The following is a 22,762-nucleotide window of genomic DNA, read 5'->3' on the forward strand; positions in this document are numbered from 1 at the left end:
TTGAGCTAAATGTGATTTTTCAGCCATTCCTGAACCTGTGACCAGAAACAAGCTACATACTGTAGGGGCAATACCAGAATAAGTGATCTAATGATTCTGTCTCTTCGTAGCAAAATCTGCAGAGCTCAGATCGTTGCATCTGTTTGTGGCAAGAAATGTGTATAATCATTTAAATTGAACCCCCCCCCCCCCCTCAGTTCTGAATCAAACGTTGTTTTGCGTATCAGTTCGTAAACCATGTGGCATGGAATCGGCACGTCAAGAATCTCTTTCCAACTATTTTGCAACCGCTGTCAACATTTTGGTCCTCCCCCCCAACAAAGTTGCTAATTCTGGTCTTTGATAACGGGAAGAAAAAACAAGTTCCCTATCTTCTCCCCCTTCCGCTTCCCTCTTCCTGTTAGTGTGTAGGGTCTGGCCAGATGGGCTGTAGGGTGGAATCATGGGAACAACCAGGGGGAAAAAAACAACAGGAGAGGGAGAGAGAGATGGGGGTGGAACAGAGAAGGAGAGAGACAGATGCTGAATACCAAACCAGTCCCTTCCCCTCTCTCTCCAGCCCTCCATTTGCATGTTTATACGCGTTTTTTAAGGGCGCCTCTGCCATATGCACAAATGTCCCAAAACTGAGGGAGTGAAATTGATCGAGGGTGTACAGTAGGGGTTAGGCTGCGATGTGCTAACCCCAACACACACCGTGATGTGTCTGGAGTTTACGCAATTTCATGCAACTAATGGAGAGGCGTGCGTGATTATATGCCACGTGCATTTGTTTGTGTCTGGTTGTCGAGGCGTGACACGTAACACATGAAAGACCTCCCAAATGAAACGTTTAATTGTTACTGAGGTCAATACGGTATATTGTAAAACGACATGGAGAATTGTTCTTTTGAATTTCATGCTCATTTCATCGTGTGGAATATGGAATTGCATCATTCGAGTCACGAGTGCTTCCAGAAGTTGATAGGGTTTATTTGATATTCTTCTCGCCAGTCTGGAAGTCGACAACGGCGGGCCCTCTGGGTGAGGTGGTAGGGGGCGAGCGAGAGATCGGCCCCGCTTTCTCTTGACCAGCTCCAGTGCTCTAATGTTACAGTATGTACGTCCCAGCATGCAGGCCTTCTCTCCTAGTAAACGAGTAACGCTATCCCACAACCCCATCATCCCTTTGACACGCCTAGTAAAGAAGTTGAACGTACCTGTGCCATGCCCCATATGGGAGAGGTCACCACCTCGCTGTTCTAGATGACCCAGATACACCAACTCCCTTAGTAACATTACCAGCATGCTGCATTTTATGCCACCTTCAAGCAATCCTATTTCATAGGCCAATATACTGTGCGTGCCAACTGTTTTATACATGACCCTGGGGATTCTTGTGGTGCTGGATGAAGTGGTCATGTCCCAGCTATGTTGACCCGTGCCCTGTAACATGTATAGCGCTGCCGACCCAAACCAGACTGTATTAACTATTCAGGAGCACAGGGCTGTCCATACAAACCACTAGCCTCGCTTAGGTGGTATTGACTGACGCATTCATAACTGCCAGGGCACTTTTGGAAGTCGTGCGCGTGTGTGTGTGTACGTGTGTGTGTGTGTGAGACAGGGGTATAGTGTTACCCCTGTGGCTTTTTCTATGTGTTCTGTCTGTTACATACAGAGCGTCCCTGCCCATCCCCGTATGATGTGGAGTTGTCTATTATCTGTCCCGTTGCCTCGTCACTTTACCCCTAGCTATATGTACAGCAAATAGCTACCACCATGACCTCGTACCCCTGCAGATCCACTCGGTTCTGGAACTCTCTGTATATAGCACAGTCAGCTGTGGTTTTGGTTTGACCGCTGCTCACTGAGATACTTTCATTTTGCACCATTTAGAATGTATCTTTTTCGAAACTCTCTGCCAATACGTTTTAACCGCTTGATACCTGAAATATTTTTGGGGATTATATACAGCGAGGTCTGAAATGATTGACATAGCCCTAAGACATGCTAACCTCTCACCGTTACCACTGACCAGGGAGGTTGGCGTGTCTTGGAGATATGATCTTTGACCCTCTGAAACGTTCTCACTCATCGTTGTTCACGATTCATTCAGGATTGTCCGTAATTATTGTAGTATCCACATGAATGTAAAGTGTATAGAAACATATTCTATTCTTATTTACACTAAAAATGACTCCAAAATGACACAATGCATTATTTACCATTAAATTCTATTGGGCACAAAGTCATTTGAAAACATTAGTCATACGATATAGCACATTATTTGAATTATTTATTTAATATAGTCATTATTGCTCATCTTTATCAAGGGTGTCAATTATTTTGGAGCACACTGTATGTGTGTATGTGTTTGCCATGTGACCAGCATGGTTATCTCAGAATAGTGAGTGTGTGTGAGAGCCACACACACAACAGGAAACGGTTAATTACCCCCCTTCCCCCTAACTCACCACCCAGTTGCCAGGTGTGTATGTGCGTGCCCCCCCTTCTCTTTGTGCCATCCTTAACACTTCACTAAGTGAGTAGAGTTTTCCACTGGGGGAACACCTGCAGCCTGTCACTATGCAAAAAAAATCTGTTTTGTCAGCATTTATTTAACAACTTGGGTGACACCATATAGCAATTCCATAGACTACACATGATATGTTTCTTCTCACTCTCATATGTGTTAGGATGATACAGCAGTGTCTCCAAGATTACCTTGGTTTTAGAGATGGTGAAATTATTTAAAAAAGATATGAATGAGTTATTAATCTATTCTGTCTGTCTGTCTGTTGTAGTTCCCAGAGTGTGGCTTCTATGGCATCTATGACAAGATCCTGCTATTTAAACATGACACAGGCACCAACAACATCCTGCAGCTGGTCAAGGCTACCCAGGACATCCAGGAGGGAGACCTGGTGGAGGTGGTTCTCTCTGGTGGGTAGCAGTCTCTCATCCATTTCTGCTCTCTTTTCATCTGCCCGTCCTCTTCTCCCTTACTCATCCTTTCATCCACCCATCCCCCTTCTCCCTTACTCATCCTTTCATCCGCCCATCCCCCTTCTCCCTTACTCATCCTTTCATCCGCCCATCCCCCTTCTCCCTTACTCATCCTTTCATCCGCCCATCCCCCTTCTCCCTTACTCATCCTTTCATCCACCCATCCTCGTCTCCCTTACTCATCCTTTCATCCACCCATCCCCCTTCTCCCTTACTCATCCTTTCATCCACCCATCCCCCTTCTCCCTTACTCATCCTTTTATCCACCCATCCCCCTTCTCCCTTACTCATCCTTTCATCCACCCATCCCCCTTCTCCCTTACTCATCCTTTTATCCACCCATCCCCCTTCTCCCTTACTCATCCTTTTATCCACCCATCCCCCTTCTCCCTTACTCATCCTTTCATCCACCCATCCTCGTCTCCCTTACTCATCCTTTCATCCACCCATCCCCCTTCTCCCTTACTCATCCTTTCATCCACCCATCCCCCTTCTCCCTTACTCATCCTTTCATCCCCCCATCCCCCTTCTCCCTTACTCATCCTTTCATCCACCCATCCCCCTTCTCCCTTACTCATCCTTTCATCCACCCATCCTCGTCTTCCTGCTCCCCGCCTCTTTTTTTTCTCTGATCCTCTCGTCCTCTTATTTCTCTGAACCATCTCTGTTCCTATCCCTTGTATCCTTATGTTAAGGAACGCTAAGTAGGGCCACAGGAAACATGCATAACACCATGCACTCAACACCATATGTGTTTGGACAATTTGGCTCTATACTCCAGCATTTTGGATTTGGGCCAAACATAATCGTAAACACAACCAAAACAAACTGGAAATGCATCCATTTGCAGAGTCACACGCTTCATGTAATCATTGTGTGCAGGGAATATAGGACCAAATACTAAACTTTTGACTACTTTTGAAGTGTTTGACTACACTATAAGTGCATTTGTCCAAATACTGATGGCTCCTGCAAATGGGGACTAGATACAAAATATGTATGAAAATACCCTCAAATAAAAGTTGACATTCTGTAATGTTGCCTCATATGAAACATTTGATCTCAACTCCAAAATGCTGAAGTATAAAGCATATTCACGGAGAGTGTATCATTCCTAATGTGTTTGACAGGTTGATACCCAGGTTGATGCCCAGACTGAATGTTGTGTTTCTCTGGGTGTTGTCTGTCTGCAGCTGCAGCCACCTTTGAGGATTTCCAGATCCGGCCTCATGCCCTGAACGTCCACTCGTACCGATCCCCGGCCTTCTGTGACCACTGCGGAGAGATGCTGTTTGGATTGGTCAGACAGGGCCTCAAATGTGATGGTATGAGAGAGAGGAGCGGGAGGGGGGGGCTGTTCTGCCTGCCTGATAAGAACTTTGTCTGAAGAAGGACATGGGTTTATATTTACATTACGCGACTTACAGTTAGGGCATTCATCTCAAGATAGCTAGGTGGGAAAACCACATCTCAGTATTTTGTTCTCAATGTAGTATCTATCAGCAAAGTCATTTCCCCTTTGTGTGTGAGCTCATCTCCCCACCTCCTCCCCCATCCTTTCTCTCTATCACACTGCCTCTCTCTATATATATATATCCGTCTCACCCCTCTCTCTCTCTCTCTCTCTCTCTCGATATATATATATATATATATATATATATATCTGTCTCTTTTCTTTCTCTCTCTCTCTCTCTCTCTCTCTCTCTGCCTCTCTCTCCTTCTCTCTCTCTGCCCCCTCCCCCCCTGCAGGCTGTGGACTGAACTACCACAAGCGATGTGCCTTCAGCATCCCCAACAACTGCAGCGGCGCTCGCAAGCGGCGCCTGTCCACCACGTCTCTGACCAGTAGCCAGTCGCTGCGTCTGTCCACCAGCGAGTCCCTGAGCAGCGTGGGGACCAGCTCAGTCAGCACCTGCATGGAAGATGCCAGCCTGATCCGCTCTCACACCACCCAGACGCTCCCGAACTCTACCTGTACCGCGTCAGCATCCCTGGGCCTGTCCACCAGCACCTCCATCACTAGACCCATGGTCCGCGCTAACACTTACATGGTGAGCCAATTCAATATATTCAGGAATATATTTATGGAAAGCCAACGCTCTGATTTACATAGGTAGAAATACCATCGATAGATCCGTATAATTCTAGTTTCTTGGTCTCCTCACGTCCCCTTCCAGCCGCGGACCCCCAGCGAGGCGCGGCGGTTCTACACGGGCCGGCCGGTGCACCTGGACAAGATCCTGATGAGCAAAGTGAAGGTGCCACACACGTTTGCCGTGCACTCCTACACGCGCCCCACCGTGTGCCAGTACTGCAAGAGACTGCTCCGGGGCCTCTTCAGACAAGGGCTGCAATGCAAAGGTTAGTATGGGGTGAAAGTTCAACCTGGGGAACCCCCAGGGGTTTATCAAGAGGGGAATAATGTATTTGGAGTGCATATTGGAAGAAGATAAACTGTCTAACAATGCCGTTGATTGTTCGCGTTGTGTCTTAGACTGCAAGTTCAACTGCCACAAGCGCTGTGCGTACAAGGTTCCCAATGACTGCCTGGGGGAGACCATAGGAGGTAAAGCTGACAAAACACGTCTTTGTTGTGTCATGTTGTGTCATGTTGTATCATGTTGTATCATGTTGTGTCATGTTGTGTCATGTTTTATCAGGCTGTGTCATGTTGTATCATGTTGTGTCATGTTGTGTCATGTTGTATCATGTTGTGTCATGTTGTGTCATGTTTTATCAGGCTGTGTCATGTTGTATCATGTTGTGTCATGTTGTGTCATGTTTTATCGGGTTGTATCATGTTGTGTCATGTTGTGTCATGTTTTATCGAGTTGTATCATGTTTTATCAGGCTGTATCATGTTGTGTCATGTTTTATCGTGTTGTGTCATGTTGTGTCATGTTTTATCAGGCTGTGTCATGTTGTATCATGTTGTGTCATGTTGTGTCATGTTTTATCGGGTTGTATCATGTTGTGTCATGTTGTGTCATGTTTTATCGAGTTGTATCATGTTTTATCAGGCTGTATCATGTTGTGTCATGTTTTATCGTGTTGTGTCATGTTGTGTCATGTTTTATCGGGTTGTGTCATGTTTTATCAGGTTGTATCATGTTGTGTCATGTTTTATCGGGTTGTATCATGTTGTGTCATGTTTTATCGGGTTGTATCATGTTGTGTCATGTTTTATCGGGTTGTATCATGTTTTATCGGGTTGTGTCATGTTGTGTCATGTTTTATTGGGTTGTATCATGTTGTGTCATGTTTTATCGGGTTGTGTCATGTTTTATCAGGTTGTGTCATGTTGTGTCATGTTTTATTGGGTTGTATCATGTTGTGTCATGTTTTATCGGGTTGTGTCATGTTTTATCAGGTTGTGTCATGTTGTGTCATGTTTTATTGGGTTGTATCATGTTGTGTCATGTTTTATCGGGTTGTGTCATGTTTTATCGGGTTGTGTCATGTTTTATCGGGTTGTGTCATGTTTTATCAGGTTGTATCATGTGTCCTGTTTTATCAGGGTGTATCATGTTGTGTCATGTTTTATCGGGTTGTATCATGTTGTGTCATGTTTTATTGGTTTGTGTCATGTTTTATCGAGTTGTATCATGTTGTGTCATGTTTTATCAGGGTGTATCATGTTGTGTCCTGTTTTATCAGGTTGTATCATGTTGTGTCATGTTTTATCGGGTTGTATCATGTTGTGTCATGTTTTATTGGTTTGTGTCATGTTTTATCAGGGTATATCATGTTGTGTCAGGTTTTATCGGGTTGTATCATGTTGTGTCAGGTTTTATCGGGTTGTGTCATGTTTTATCGTGTTGTGTCATGTTGTGTCATGTTTTATCAGTTTGTGTCATGTTGTGTCATGTTTTATCGGGTTGTATCATGTTGTGTCATGTTTTATTGGGTTGTGTCATGTTTTATCGAGTTGTATCATGTTGTGTCATGTTTTATCGGGTTGTATCATGTTGTGTCATGTTGTGTCATGTTTTATCGGGTTGTATCATGTTGTGTCATGTTGTGTCATGTTTTATCGGGTTGTGTCATGTTGTGTCATGTTGTGTCATGTTTTATTGAGTTGTGTCATGTTGTGTCATGTTTTATTGAGTTGTGTCATGTTGTGTCAGGTTTTATCGGGTTGTGTCATGTTGTGTCATGTTTTATCAGGCTGTATCATGTTGTGTCATGTTTTATCAGGTTGTGTCATGTTGTGTCATGTTTTATCAGGCTGTATCATGTTGTGTCATGTTTTATCGGGTTGTGTCATGTTGTGTCATGTTTTATCGGGTTGTGTCATGTTTTATCAGGTTGTGTCATGTTGTGTCATGTTTTTTCAGGTTGTGTCATGTTGTGTCATGTTGTGTCATGTTTTATCAGGTTGTGTGATGTTGTGTCATGTTTTATCGGGTTGTGTCATGTTGTGTCATGTTTTATCGGGTTGTGTCATGTTTTATCAGGTTGTGTCATGTTGTGTCATGTTGTGTCATGTTGTGTCATGATTTGTCCAGTCGCACTTGAGAGGACGTTGTCTACAGCAGGGATGGGCATCTTTGATGAGGGGTGGGGGCCACAAAAAAATTAAACTCATCATGAGGGGCGGCAGTGGCTTGTGGGTCTGCGTTCCCACATCCATAGCCCCCCAATATTATATACAATATTAGCACTTATATGGAGCACTAATATTATATAGTACTTACTTGGCGCATTTTATTTATTTTATCAGTCAACAAAGTGGTGAGTACTGCCTACTTACATACTGGTATAGTGGGGCTTTGTAATGGAAGGTGGTGTTACCCTGTTTTTTCTGTCTATTCTCTAGATCTATTTGTAGTCATGTGTGGCTAGCTCTGTCCTTCTCTATCCTCCAGACATGTTGAGTCCCAGTGTGGACCACGAGGTGCCTATGGACTACAGTAGTGAGTATGCCGACTCAGACAAGTCTTCTCTGATGGACGATTCAGACGAGGCCTGCAGCATCCCTGGTTCTTTCTCCCCTGAGAGCAGCCAGGATGGGGTCAGCGGGGACCAGAGGTAAACACGTACGCACACGCACAATAACACACACACGCACACACCCACCTACCTACCACCTAACACTGTCCCTCTGTTCCTCAGCGCTAACATCCCGTTGATGAGGGTGGTTCAGTCTATGAGGCAGACCACCCGTCGCTCCAGCACGTCCATCAAAGAGGGCTGGGTGGTGCACTACAGCAACAAGGACACACTGGTAATACTACTGACTGACTGACTTACTGACTGACAATGTGAGACATTTTCTCTACCACACACTATTCTCTCTCTCTCTCTCTCTCTCTCTCTCTCTCTCTCTCTCTCTCTCTCTTTTTTTTAAACTTTCAGATACATTTTCTCTACCACACCAGATTATATTCTCTCTCTCTCTCTCTCTCTCTCTCTCTCTCTCTCTCTCTCTCTCTCTCTCTAAACCTTCAGATACATTTTCTCTACCACACCAGATTATATTCTCTCTCTCTCTCTCTCTCTCTCTCTCTCTCTCTTTTTTTTAAACCTTCAGATACATTTTCTCTACCACACCAGATTATATTCTCTCTCTCTCTCTCTCTCTCTCCTCTCTCTCTCTCTCTCTCTCTCTCTCTCTCTTTTTTTTTAAACTTTCAGATACATTTTCTCTACCACACCAAATTATATTATCTCTCTCTCTCTCTCTCTCTCTCTCTCTCTCTCTCTCTTTTTTAAAACTTTCAGATACATTTTCTCTACCACACCAAATGCTACTTTTTTTCTATTCCTTTTCTAAAACTTTATTTTTAAATGTTTTATTCTACTCTATTTTAAGGGTACCTAATTAACATTTATATATATTTCCTTACACATCCTGTTTTGTGTGCTTCTTCTTTTACCAGGTACTGCTGGAATGTCTACCAATGGATAGCCGATTTAAACTCAACGATTTACGCTGGAATTGTGCGGCGACTAGTGTGGGTGGACTGGAGCTCCGACTTCACATAAAATGACGTTTTTATCCAAAAATGACTGATTTCAGCTCCCAAGGAATAGCCCACAATTACACACAACATAATTCTGTGTAATTGGGGGCTATTCCAAGGGTGCTAAAATCAGTCATTTACATTTTTTTTTTAAAACAACAACATTTTATGTGACGTCAGAGCTCCAGTCCGCCCACACTAGTCGCCACATAATTCCAATCGTTGAGTTGAGTTTAGTCAGCTAGCCAATCGCATGCCCATCTTGTTGTGACAAATTACGCTGGTCACTCAAAAAAAGACTTAAAAGCACAAATAGTGCTCACTTTAGATTGGGGACTGCAAAAAGACTTAACCAATGATTAGTAAATGGTTTATTCATGTAATAATACATGTTGTAGTAATGATTAATACATGGTGAACACATATAAAGGCCTTATAAAGGGTTTATTAGGTACCCTTACAATAGTGTTTCCACTCTTTCTTTATGAATTACTTTCTAAAACTTTCAGAGAAGCTTTCTCCTCCACCTTTGTTCTCCATGACATTGACACACTGTTTATCATTCTCCTCTACCTCTCCAATCCTCCGTCTCTCCTTCACAATGTTTTCTGTCGGAGTTTCTCTTACCTCTATAACTTTGACCTCCCCTCGCCGTTAATACTCTCCCTTTTTCATCTGTGTGAAAGTGTGTTTGTGTATCTCCGGCTCAGTGTGATATATAGTGTATACCTGCTCTCTGCCGCACTAAAGCACTCGAAAGACGTGTGTTGAATTCCCATCTGCAGTCTCTTTTTTTTTCTTCTTCTCTCTCTCCTTCCTCTTAGAAAGTGTTGCTGTTTACCTGAACTCCGACCTGAGACACTTTCTGCCTTCTCAAAGCTAACCTGTCCTGCTTTTCTAACACTGTTACTGTCTCTTTTCCCCTTCTCTCTTCCTACCGTTCCCTTTCGTTTCTCCCTCACCTCCACCCCTCAGCTGGCCCTCCTCATCCTTTTCCTTGTCCACTCTTCCTGGACCACAGCTTAACCTTTGACCCCCTCAGTGAACCTTGGTTGACCCCTGAACCCTTTACCCCCCTGACCCTCCTACTCCTCCGGCACCCCCACAGAGAAAGCGGCACTACTGGCGTCTGGACTGCAAGTGCATCATCTTGTTCCAGAACAACACCACCAACAAGTACTATAAGGTACTGTATTCTCCAGTTCCACTCAACTAGATTAGCAAACCAATAAAGTTCACAGGTACTATATGAGTCGGGTCTCAGTCAATCAATCAGTCAACTTTATTTTATAGAGCCCTTTTTTACATCGGTAGTGGTCACAAAGTGCTTATATGGATACCCAGCCTAAAACCCAGAGGAGAAAGCGATACAGATGTAGACGGTCTCACATACATTGACCTGGGTATTTCAATCACCTTATATACAGTGCCTAGTGAAAGTCTACAAACCCCTTGCGGAGTATTCACATTTTTCTGCCTTAAAATGTAATCTAAAAAGGGATTGGAAAAAAAATCCTATTGATCTACACAACCTATTCCACATTTTCAAAGTAAAAAAACAACAACATAACATTTAAAAAAAAATCTTGATTGCGATTGTCTTCACATGATTGATTGCGTACATCCCCTGGCCTCACGTCCTTCCCCCTGTCCTGTAGGAGATCCCTCTGTCTGAGATTCTGGAGGTGCGCCCCGCAGGTGACTACACCCTGGTTCCTCCGGGCACCAGCCCCCACTGCTTCGAGCTTGTCATGAGCACCATGCGCTACTTTGTAGGAGAGGACCCCAACATCCATGTCCCCACCCTGCCCCCCACCACCCTCCAGGCCTCCCCCCCCACACCCCCCTCCCCCAGCAACGTGGTGCCCAATAGCGGCGTGGGGCGGGAGGTTGCCAAGGCGTGGGAGGGCGCCATTCGCCAGGCCCTCATGCCAGTCATCTTCCAGGATGCACCGCCGGTAGAGGGACACACTCCTCACAGTAAGATATAATATAACCTTACAATAATAATGTTCATTTAGCGAAACTTCCCAAGTGTCTTAGTTCTAACGTTAGCCATCTGAAGAACAGAATCATGGGGTCTGGATCTGATCTCCGTCCTGCTCTTAGTCTGGATTTAGGCTGGGGGGGGGGGGGGGGGGGGGGGTTGTGGGAGATTTACAGTGAAAGGCTTCTGAGTGGTATGCAGTCCATAGCTCGAGGAACTCAGAAGCTTGTTTCCAGAGCTCTTTGTGCACACACACACCCGCGCTCTCTCTGTAGTGACCCCACATAAGCTCAGGTGGAAGTCCTGTATATGTTAGTCTGGATGGTTAGCATTTTTTACTTTGATCCGCAGGACAGGCTTCAGTCAGCATCTCAGTGTCCAACAGTGTGATCCAGGAGAATGTGGTGAGTCGTCTCTTGACACACGGTCGTAATACACGATCGTACATTATACCCATTCACAATCATTACCCAGGACTTTGTACTGATGATGATGATGATGATGATTTTTTTTTATCAATTTCTCCTCCAGGACATTGGTATGGTGTACCAGATATTTGCAGATGAAATCCTCGGTTCTGGCCAGTTTGGAGTGGTGTATGGGGGTGAGTATCCCTAATCGTCTACACTCTCTGTTTTGAGTCGTTGAGTCTCAGTTAATCAGACTCCTGTAATTTCCTCTCTTCCCCCCCCCCGCCACCAGGGAAGCACAGGAAGACGGGGCGCGACGTGGCGGTGAAGGTGATTGACAAGCTGCGCTTCCCCACCAAGCAGGAGAGCCAGTTGAGGAACGAGGTGGCCATACTGCAGGTGACCACCAGGGGGAGATGCAGATACACATTTTCAACAGGTCTCCCACTACAAGTCTAGTTCATCAGCTAATTGTGGCTGGTGACTTACTGCTGCCACCCAAGGGTTGCATCCCAAATGGCACCGTATTCTTACCCTGGTAAAAAGTAGTGCAATATGTAGGGAATGGGGTGCCATTTGGCATTCAAACCTCGAATACACTACACGTTATCAGCAACGAAAGAGTGATCAAATTAAGATCCAACGTCTGTACCGGCCAGGAGGGTCCATTTTTACATCATGGGGTTGTCATGCCAACTGCATTCAATTACATTGGCAGGTTTTGCAGGATGGTTATCATCTCTATGGGGTGTAGTTAGATAAAGGTCAAGTGACAAGTAAACACTGCCTTCACACTATACTCTAACTAACTGATACTCATTCTAAATCTCTCTCACTCTTCCATCCCCTCCGCTCTACCTCTCTGTTTCTTTCTCTCCCTCCCTGTGTGTCACTTCCCCCTCTTCTTCTGCCCGTTCTCTTTCTTCTTATCTGTCTCTCTCACTGTCTCTCGCTCTTTTTCTCATTTTCCCCACGCTTTCCCCTCTCTCTCGCTCACCCCACCCCTCTCTCCCTCTTCCTTCTCCCCCTCGCCATCTCCCAGAGTCTACGTCACCTGGGCATAGTGAACCTGGAGTGTATGTTTGATACTCCAGAGAAGGTGTTTGTGGTGATGGAGAAGCTCCATGGAGACATGTTGGAGATGATCCTGTCCAGTGAGAAAGGCAGGCTCCCAGAGAGGCTCACCAAGTTCCTCATCACACAGGTCAGTGTGTGTGTGTGTGTGCTCCCATATGGGAAAAAAATACATTTAATTAAAATGCATTTTTAATAATCTTTTTAGGATACATGTGAAATATTTACAGTTGTCCAATTGTAATGTTCCACGAAATGAGTGCCTTTTGATAAGTTAAGTAACAATTATGCACTAATATTGAATTTGTAAATGCCTGTTATATGAAATGAAGTCCCCTGAAGATTGAAGATTTTAACCCCCCGAAAGACTCCAGGTTTTCACCGTCATTAGCTAGGTTTCCATCCAATTGGCGACAGATTTTCATGCGAATATTTAAAAAATCTGCATAAAGAAAACATTTTCCCACCGGTGGTTCCACCAAACTGACTTGTTGCGGATAAAAATCAGTGTGTGATGACGTAGTGCAAACAAAATGTTTATTTTTATATATTTTTTTATCTAAAGTTCAATGTGTTTCCATTGCATTTTTAACTCTACGGAAAGTTTTGTCACAAAAAACTGTTGTGACAAAACAAATGTGCCTACTCTGGTCTTGGTACATGCGTTCAATAGCCAACAGCTCCCAGATACATTGCGGGGAGCCTGTGCAGGTAGGCTAGTCTACATGATGAGATTGTTATGGGTAAGAGCGAGGCCATTTTTATTTGTCAAACAGTAGTCAAGCATCGATCATCATGTCACCAGAATAAGACCCTCGATATTTATTGGAAAGGAGCGTTAAACTCATCACCGAGCACTTTCACCTCCCTGTGAAGTTCATCGTAACTTATTTCATCTGTAAACTGCATGGTTACCCCAGTCGTAGTGGGAGGATCACACACCATATCATGGTGTGACTTCGATATGATGGTTATTATGTCAGTATTTAAGCATAAAGGGGTTTCCACCGCCATTTCTCGCATAATTCATTTTACAGACACAAAAAGTTCCCACCATGTTGAACAAACAAATGATCTGTCGCCATTTATAAAATTGTACCAAAACTTCCTGTTTCCATTGCAGCTGTCGTGATGTTTTTTTTAATACGGTATGACTTTACTCGCATAACAACTGTGGATGGAAACTTGTTTTTTGTAAAGCCTTAGTTATTGTGTTAAGTTATTTCTGAATATTATTCTTTATTTAATGTGATTAATGATTTGTTTACATATGTCCCTCCTTTTAAGGTTTACCCTGTTACGGGAACCATACTCTGGTTTTAATATGATGAAACTATTCCTTTTTTAAATATTTATTTCAAAAGAAACATTGAACATCTAATAGTTAAAGTCATAGTATGATAGCTTCAAATGTGGCTCAGTTGGTAGAGCATGGTGTGTGCAATGCCAGGGTTGTGGGTTCGATTCCCACAGGGGGCCAGTACAAAGAAATGCATGAAATGTATGCATTCACTACTGTAAGTCGCTCTGGATAAGAGCATCTGCTAAATGACTAAAATGTAAAATGTAAATGATAGCAGCTGATCTGGTTCTACTCGGTCCATTTTCTGCTGTTTTGTGGTGAAAAACTGAGCGGGTCGAGCATAAAACGTAAACCTTGTTACCCATTCATAGACGGGCTAGAAATGTTTGAACAATTACATTTTTTTTTACTCTTGCATTTACAGTAATTGCCCCTCCCTGTTGCACATAACACGCTTCCATTCCCCTTGTCACAATGGGATTCATAGCTGATTGAACCCTTTCACACGTACCATCACACATCCCTGGAGCGTATGATCACACCCCGTGTGATTTGAACACTCATTTAGAACGAGAGCTGGCCACACTTTTTTTCAGAAACTATTTACACAAATACAGTCCTTACAAAGTTATGTCCAGAATGTGAGCAGTTTATTTTTGGATGCAATGTTCAGATATTCACTTAAGTATCTATAGCATAACACAAACATCCTAACCGGGAAAATGTAGGCTACATTTGTCCTAGCGCTGAGGAAAGATTGACGCAACACAAGCGGTCATATTTTCTAACTCTCGGCTGACATAAATTACACTATGAATTAGCTAATAGCAATTACTATGTATAATTAATCACATCACGGGTGAGCTCACTGTTGATCAAAATAATTGAGTAAAACACTTTCTAGAAATCGAAAGTAATCCGACAATTAGTTTCAGCGTGCAGCCATGCTTTTTTACCTCACAGAAACCAAAGATAATAAGAGAAGACAAGTATAGTTTGGTCTGTTTATAGTATGCATGTTGAAGGGGTGTGTCGTCTACCATCGTTCCCATCCCACATTCACTTCCTGAAGTTCTCAGAAAATGAGTGAACCCTTACTCACCTCATTTTGTTATAGCATCTTTGGTCCGACAGACGATCAAGTGAAACCCAGAATGCATTGTATGTCAACAAACATGGCTCCATACACATAGCTGGAATTAGCTTAGCTTATCATAATCAGTACAACCTTCCAAAACATTATTTTACACACATACTATGTGCCCATTACAATTTATGCAAAAATCGGAATGCATGATTTATCACCGGTAATTGAAAAACGTGAATAAAATAGTAAATATATCAATAATGCCACACAAAACATTTTCTGATAGTGATTTATTGATACAAATGGCGCGTGCAGGCAGTGTCACATTCTGGAATGGAGAGAACGTCCTAACATCACGTGCATAAAAAAACTCACGCTGGGGCGACCGTTAGAAATATTTGGAACTCACGCATGAAACTCGTAATTACCTGTTGGAGTGCGTTCAAGTGATTTTCCCCAGATGTGGTAAATCCCCACTTCCCCCTTGGCTACAAACGCACCGCAACACCGTTAACCATCCGCTGTAGAGCCGTATAATACCACTCCTTGGAAGCACAAACCCTAGACCTACACTTTGACATATTGTGGAGTTGTACGATGTATAGATTTAGTTTGAATCGATAAAAACAAAACAGAACAAAAACTGCTAAACTATAAGAAAATAAAGTGTCCGAGATCTATTATTTAATTAATAAAATACAAAAATGACTTATTGTAGTTATTTCTTTTACCTCTTGAGATGGGAAAACATTTTTTTTATGAAGTTGAACATGTGTTCTTTATGACCGAATGTTAAAGATGCCCTATTCAGAAATCCATTTCCTGGTTGCAAAAATTCTAATAGTTTGCCTAAATTCAGTTTATGTGACAAAACGTGAAGGAGAATCATTGTTCCATCTAAACCGCTGTGAAATATATTTTCCATAACCAAAAATATAGTATTTTCAGCTGTTTGAAGCTCGTGTACAAAACTGAAAGTAAAAGATGCAAAAAAAACGAAACTTAAGAACGGGAAGCATAGAAATATCACACATAGAACAGATCGACTTGCTTGCAATGAGAATGACAGATCTCACATTTCTATGTGAATTTTTCTTATTCTGGTCACAAGATAATCGATGCTTTGCTGCCGTTTGAAAAAAATCTAAAAATCTTGCTCTTTTGTCCATAATAATCTCATTATGTAGGCAATACACTGAGTATACAAAACATTAAGAACACCTGCTCTTTCCATGAGATAGACTGACCAGGTGAATCCAGGTGAAAGCTATGATCAAGTCAATTGATGTCACTTGTTAAATCCACTTCAATCAGTGTAGATGAAGGGGAGGAGACAGGTTAAAGAAGGATTTTTGAGCCTTGAGACAACTGAGACATGGATTGTGTATGTGTGCCATTCAGAGGGTGAATGGGAAAGACAAAATATTTAAGTGCCTTTGAACGGGGTATGGTAGTAGGTGCCAGGCGCACCCGGTTTGTGTGGAGAAATGCAATGCTGCTGGGTTTTTCACGTTCATATTTGTGATCATTGTTGAGTGGTCCCTGCAGCGTACGATCACAAATATGTGATTGGAACAGTAGCAACAGAATGTATGATGCAACAAACATTTCTAAACAATGTTTTGTACTGATGGAAAATTAAGGTCTTCACAACTCTATTCCTCAATTTCATATTTCATTGTAAAAGATAAATGTGAACTTCATCATCCAAGCATCACACAGAACACATCCGCAGCCAAACTCAATCCATAAACCAGTCTAAATAACAGGTTGCGCTGACAAAAAAACTAAACACAAGTTAGCGACCTAATAGCTAGACTTGTTTACAATGTACCACATCTCTGGTGAGCACAAGGGAGAAATGTGATATTGGTTAGAAAAGCGATACGTGTCATCTAACAGCAGATAAATTCTTTATGATGACAGCCATGTTTGTTTATGTTTGACAAGTGAAAACTCCCTAATCCCAGAATGCATTCACTATAAAACACAAATAGTCAAAGTCAAAGATGGCTGTGCCCATTGCCCGAATAAGATCAAATTAGTTTGGCCACTTTGGCAACTCAATATTAGGAAGGTGTTCCTAATGTTTGAGATACTCAGTGTACGTGTTCTCTAGCCAACAGCAGATAGCGCTGTTGGCTAGAGTGCATGTGCCAATACCAGAGAGGACACACTCGCTATATAAGGCAACATTTTACTGAGAAAACCTTCAGTAGAGTTGAAAATGGGATGGAAACACATTTAACTTGTATTTTCTACCTTGTATTTTTTATTCAGTACATGGGAATTTAACCACAAAATGTATTTGTATGTGTACTGCGTCATCACAGACACCCTTTTATCTGCAACAAGTCAATTTGATGGAAACACGTCTCTGGTAGGGAAAATGCCGATTTTAGAATATTCGCATTCAAATCTGTGCCAATTGGATGGAAACCTAACTACCGATCAATACGTAAAGAGTCATTTAAGAAGCCAAATTTGTAACCAGTTTAGCCACCCTGTAGACTAGATATCACAGCCATGCATTTCTGGAATATTGTCAGGCTTTACATGCATTTAAGCCGCAATGTTCATATTCGCTTGAGGTTTTGCTGGTTACCGTTTCGTGTTGCTTACTCCACAGATCACTCACTATATAACACATACGTTCTAGGTGTATTCTCTAGATGTATTCTCACTCTCTGTGTGTTTTAGTTTCTTCTTACAACCCAAAAAGTCAAAGCCAAATCCGGTTTTGTTTGTGTGTGTAGATTCTGGCGGCTCTGAGGAACCTGCACTTTAAGAACATTGTCCATTGTGATCTGAAGCCTGAGAATGTCCTGCTGGCCTCTGCCGAGCCCTTCCCCCAGGTACACACACCTGTAATCACACTATCACACACACCATGACTCTACACATCCAATAAAATGTAGGCAGCCCTTTACTCCATGTAATGCACCTTAATGCATATTATACAAATTCACCCTGACTTTATTCTACTCCAAAGTAGCGATTCACGCAGTATTTCTTCTTCTTCTTATTTACTCTCTCTCACTCGTCTCTCTCTCTCTCTCCAGGTGAAGCTGTGTGACTTTGGCTTTGCCCGTATCATTGGTGAGAAGTCGTTCAGGCGTTCGGTGGTGGGCACCCCAGCCTACCTGGCCCCAGAGGTGCTCCTCAACCAGGGCTATAACCGCTCCCTGGACATGTGGTCTGTAGGAGTCATCATGTACGTCAGCCTCAGTGGAACGTTCCCCTTCAACGAGGACGAGGACATCAACGACCAGATCCACAACGCTGCCTTCATGTACCCACCCAACCCCTGGAAACAGATCTCACCTGATGGTAAGACACACACACTTGCACTCATGCATGGCAAATGCAAGTGTCTTGTGCATGGGTAAGTATATCCAAATATACAGATTATTATGGCATACACGTACTGTTCTCACCGGTGTGCCTGTGTTTCTCTTCAGCCACTGACCTGATCAACAACCTGCTCCAGGTGAAGATGAGGAAACGCTACAGCGTGGACAAGAGCCTCAGTCACTCCTATCTACAGGTACGCTAGTCAACAGAAGCATGGCGGCTATACAGAAGTCCATTACCTACAGTGGAGACACAAGAGACCCCCTAACTTACTTATTTCTCATGTTTCTCTCCGTCCTCAAACCTCTTGTCTCTTCCACTTCCCTCCTTCTATGCTTTTATCTTCTTCCCCCTCATCTCTATCCTCCCTCCCTCCCTCCCTTCCTCCTCTCCAGGACTACCAGACGTGGTTGGATCTGAGGGAGCTGGAGACCAAGCTGGGTGAGCGCTACATCACCCATGAGAGCGACGACTGCCGCTGGCAGATGTTTGCCCGCGAACACACGCTCCCCTACCCGGCCCACCTGGTGCCCCCTCTGCCTGCGCCCGGCTCCGACGATGAGGCCGGGGAGGATGCAGACATGCAGGGGCTCACCGAGAGGGTCAGCATACTCTGAGAACCTGGAGAACCAGCAGAACCAGGACCCACGAGGGCCCAAGGGACTCAAGACTGACCCAGGGAAGAGGAGGGGAGTGTGGGGAGCGAGTGGAGAGACAGAGGGGCTGGCTGGATGGATGGATGGAGGTCTGGAGAGTGGGGAGGGTGAGGCTGGGAGGTTTAGCTGTAGAACGGCGCCTTCTATAGACATGATCCCGCCCCTGTCCGTCTACTAATGGTGTCCCACTCCGGCCCTAGCCTGTCCAATCTCCAGACCCCATCCTTGACCACTCTCTCATCAGTCAAGCTCAGCTCTTCAACCCTAGAAATCTTTGAGTTTAACAGACTGCTCTTCTGTATCCCACAACGACATACTGTATCCAATGGTCAGGGGATGTGTAGAATATCATTGCTGCAGTGTGCTCATTCAGTCTAAGCTGCAGTATGGCAAAGGTCAGTTTGGGTGCGAGCGAGAGAGAGAGATGGGGATGGAGAGGGAGAGAGACAGACAAAAAACATTAAAGACTCGATCGATCCACTTATGCATAACTTACACCCACCCATAAACAAATCCTTATGAACCGTTCCTTTTTATTTTCATTGAATGTGATGAGTGGAATCGCCCTGCATGTGCTGTCAGATCTGTTTGCTGCAGACCAGTCATTTAGTGCCTGTGAGTGGTAGATTAAGGGCTTATAACTGTAGGCAGCAGACCAGTGCTTGTGGGTTGTCATGGTCTCAGAGGAAATCTGCAGTTCAAATGACAGCAAAGTAAACAAAGCCAGAAATGGATGTAGCAATCGAAGATTGCCCCTTTAAAACTGTCATCTGATACAATGGCTTGCGAAAGTATTCACACCCCTTGGCATTTTTCCTATTTTGTTGCCTTACAACCTGGAATTAAAACATTTTTTTTTTTTGGGGGGGGGGGGTTGTATCATTTGATTTACACAACATGCCTACCACTTTGAAGATGCAAAATATTTTTTTTATTGTGAAACAAGAAATAAGACAAAGAAACTGAACTTGAGCATGGATAACTATTCACCCCACCCAAAGTCAATACTTTGTAGAGCGACCTTTTGCAGCAATTACAGCTGCAAGTCTCTTGGAGTATGTCTCTATAAGCTTGGCATATCTAGCCGCTGGGATTTTTGCCCATTCTTCAAGGCAAAACTGCTCCAGCTCCTTCAAGTTGGATGGGTTCCGCTGGTGTACAGCAATCTTTAAGTTATACCACAGATTCTCAATTGGATTGAGGTCTGGGCTTTGACTAGGCCATTCCAAGACATTTAAGTGTTTCCCCTTAAACCACTTGAGTGTTGCTTTAGCAGTATGCTTAGGGTCATTGTCCTGCTGGAAGGTGAACCTCCGTCCCAGTCTCAAATCTCTGGAAGACTGAAACAGGTTTCCCTCAAGAATTTCCCTGTATTTAGCACTATCCATCATTCCTTCAATTCTGACCAGTTTCCCAGTCCCTGCCGATGAAAAACATCCCCACAGCATGATGCTGCCACCACCATGCTTCACTGTGGGGATGGTGTTCTCGGGGTGATGAGGTGTTGGGTTTGCGCCAGACATAGCGTTTTCCATGATTGTCAAAAAGCTACATTTTAGTCTCATCTGCCCAGAGTACCTTCTCCCATATGCCTTTTGGCAAACACCAAACGTGTTTGCTTATTTTTTTCTTTAAGCAATGGCTTTTTTTTCTGGCCACTCTTCCGTAAAGCCCAGCTCTGTGGAGTGTATGACTTAAAGTGGTTCTATGGACAGATACTCCAATCGCCGCTGTGCAGCTTTGCAGCTCCTTCAGAGTTATCTTTGGTTTCTTTGTTGCCTCTGATTAATGCCCTTCTTGCCCGGTCCCTGACTTTTTGTGGGTGGCCCTCTCTTGGCAGGTTTGTTGTGGTGCCATATTCTTCCAATTTTTAATAATGGATTTAATGGTGCTCTATGGGATGTTCAAAATGTCTGATATTATTTTATAACCCAACCCTGATCTGTACTTCTCCACAACTTTGTCCCTGACCTGTTTGGAGAGCTCCTTGGTCTTCATGGTGCCGCTTGCTTGGTGGTGCCCCTTGCTTAGTGGTGTTGCAGACTCTGGGGCCTTTCAGAACAGGCGTATATATACTGAGATCATGTGACAGATCATGTGCCACTTAGATTGCACACAGGTGGACTTTATTTATCTAATTATGTGACTTCTGAAGGTAATTGGTGGCACCAGATCTTATTTAGGGGCTTCATAGTAAAGGGGTTGAATACGTATGCACACACAGCTTTTCCGTTTTTTTGTTTTTTCACTTCACCAATTTGGACTATTTTGTGTTTGTCCATTACATGAAATTCAAATAAAAATACATTTCAATTACAGGTTGTAATGCAACAAAATAGGAAAAATGCACTGTACTGTCCTGGTTGGTGCAACGCCATTATTGATGATGACTTATTAGAGAAGACTAGAGACTGCTCATCAACGGAAGTGCTAATTCACAAGCCATGGTGGTTCGAGGGGGTCCTAGACCTGTAGACATACACTGTTATAATGAAGGCAATGTGGACGTTTTCTGAATAGTTTGTCATGGACACCATTAAACACCAATGGACAGTGGGGAAAATGCTATTGCTCTTTTAGATACAGTAGAAAGACAACAAACTGCCTATCTCTGGAGTCAATGTTAAAGTGTGGGAGGAGGGCTATGATATTGATTACTGACTATGAACCTAACATGTCAACAAGTTGCATGTCCATGTGAAGTAGATTTGTCTAGAAGAAAAGCATAGTTATGAAGGACTATTATGTACACGTATAACCATATCTTTATGCAGTGTAATCGATGTATTGTTGGAGAATGTAAACCTATTGAAGATCCCAGCATTTATATGTAACATCAGTACAAACCTTGACATACCATTTTTTCCTCTGTGTCATTTATTCAGCGCGTTGCCTCTTGAACATTGACATGGAAGATTAGGGGGAAATATGGAAGACTAGGGAGAATTATAGGGGTGAATAATGATGGTTATGCATACCACTCATATCTATATCAAATTGTGTCCTTAGCGCGTACATTTTCGTGACATGCATCAGCAGCGCTCATCAGACATTATCTGCTCAGAGTTTCCATCACACTGCAACATATACAGTATGTGGATTGAATGACAGATTGAGAGAGAGAAATACAGAGAAAGAGAGAGAGAGAGCGCGTCGACAATGCTTAATAATCAACATGTATGGATGAGATTTTGCTCGTAAGATGTTTTCTCCCCTTCTGATTGACAGGCCAATATCTGCCTACTTAATACATCTTCATCCCATTTTGGGGGGTCCTGCTTCCAAGGCCTTTTCACAGCCTGTCAATCAGCTCTCCTAGATAACGAGTGTAAATGCCATACTACAGATGGACAGGTGGGAGAGAACTGGGGCTTCAGATAGACATGGCTTCCAACCCCCTTCCATTCAATTCTCATGGTTTAGAAGGGGGTGGTGTAAAACTCATTCCATGCTGGGCCGAGTGTCTGTTGATCCTCATTTTCTTTCAGTTTGTGTCCAATTTAGACCTCGACAACCAGGTAAGGGGATTTCCTAACTAATCAGTGACCTGAATTGATCAATCATGTACAATGGAGGAGAGAAAACCGCAGACACTCGTCCCTCCATGAAATTAGTTTGACACCTGTGCCACTTGTCAGGATACAAAGCCAGCTTTTTGCATTATTCTACACAGGCATATTATGAGAGCCTTGTGGCCAGCTGTGAAGGAAAGTACCTGCTATATATATGCCATTTAGCAGATGCTTATTTCACATTTGCATATGGTGGACCCAGCAGGAATTGAAACCATGACTCTTGACGTTGCGAGCCCCCATGCTCGACCGACTTAGCTACACAGGACCAAACTGGATGGTGAGAGTTCTTCACTAGCCTGCTGGGTCTGACACAGGGACACTTGTTACTCCTACTGGTTGGTAAGTGGCCATCTCACACAGCA

General features: G+C 43.5%; 1 protein-coding gene across 1 annotated transcript in view; it reads left to right on the forward strand.

Annotated features, from left to right (window-relative positions):
* The window catches only part of LOC123729260 (serine/threonine-protein kinase D2), a 54,479-nt gene extending 32,797 nt beyond the window's left edge, over positions 1–21,682 (forward strand). The window contains exons 2-18 of the mRNA XM_045703554.2: positions 2,787–2,925; positions 4,182–4,313; positions 4,738–5,039; positions 5,166–5,349; positions 5,483–5,554; positions 7,857–8,019; positions 8,104–8,215; positions 10,063–10,140; positions 10,613–10,934; positions 11,293–11,345; positions 11,473–11,545; positions 11,644–11,750; positions 12,394–12,555; positions 17,572–17,670; positions 17,878–18,145; positions 18,277–18,362; positions 18,565–21,682. Of these exons, the coding sequence (XP_045559510.1) occupies positions 2,787–2,925; positions 4,182–4,313; positions 4,738–5,039; positions 5,166–5,349; positions 5,483–5,554; positions 7,857–8,019; positions 8,104–8,215; positions 10,063–10,140; positions 10,613–10,934; positions 11,293–11,345; positions 11,473–11,545; positions 11,644–11,750; positions 12,394–12,555; positions 17,572–17,670; positions 17,878–18,145; positions 18,277–18,362; positions 18,565–18,786 (2,574 nt within the window). The 3' untranslated portion in view covers positions 18,787–21,682. The remainder of the gene's footprint in view (positions 1–2,786; positions 2,926–4,181; positions 4,314–4,737; positions 5,040–5,165; positions 5,350–5,482; positions 5,555–7,856; positions 8,020–8,103; positions 8,216–10,062; positions 10,141–10,612; positions 10,935–11,292; positions 11,346–11,472; positions 11,546–11,643; positions 11,751–12,393; positions 12,556–17,571; positions 17,671–17,877; positions 18,146–18,276; positions 18,363–18,564) is intronic.
* The last annotated feature ends 1,080 nt before the right edge of the window (positions 21,683–22,762 follow it).

This window comes from Salmo salar, chromosome 20, assembly GCF_965601325.2.
Source record: "Salmo salar chromosome 20, fSalSal1, whole genome shotgun sequence".
NCBI lineage: Eukaryota > Metazoa > Chordata > Actinopteri > Salmoniformes > Salmonidae > Salmo > Salmo salar.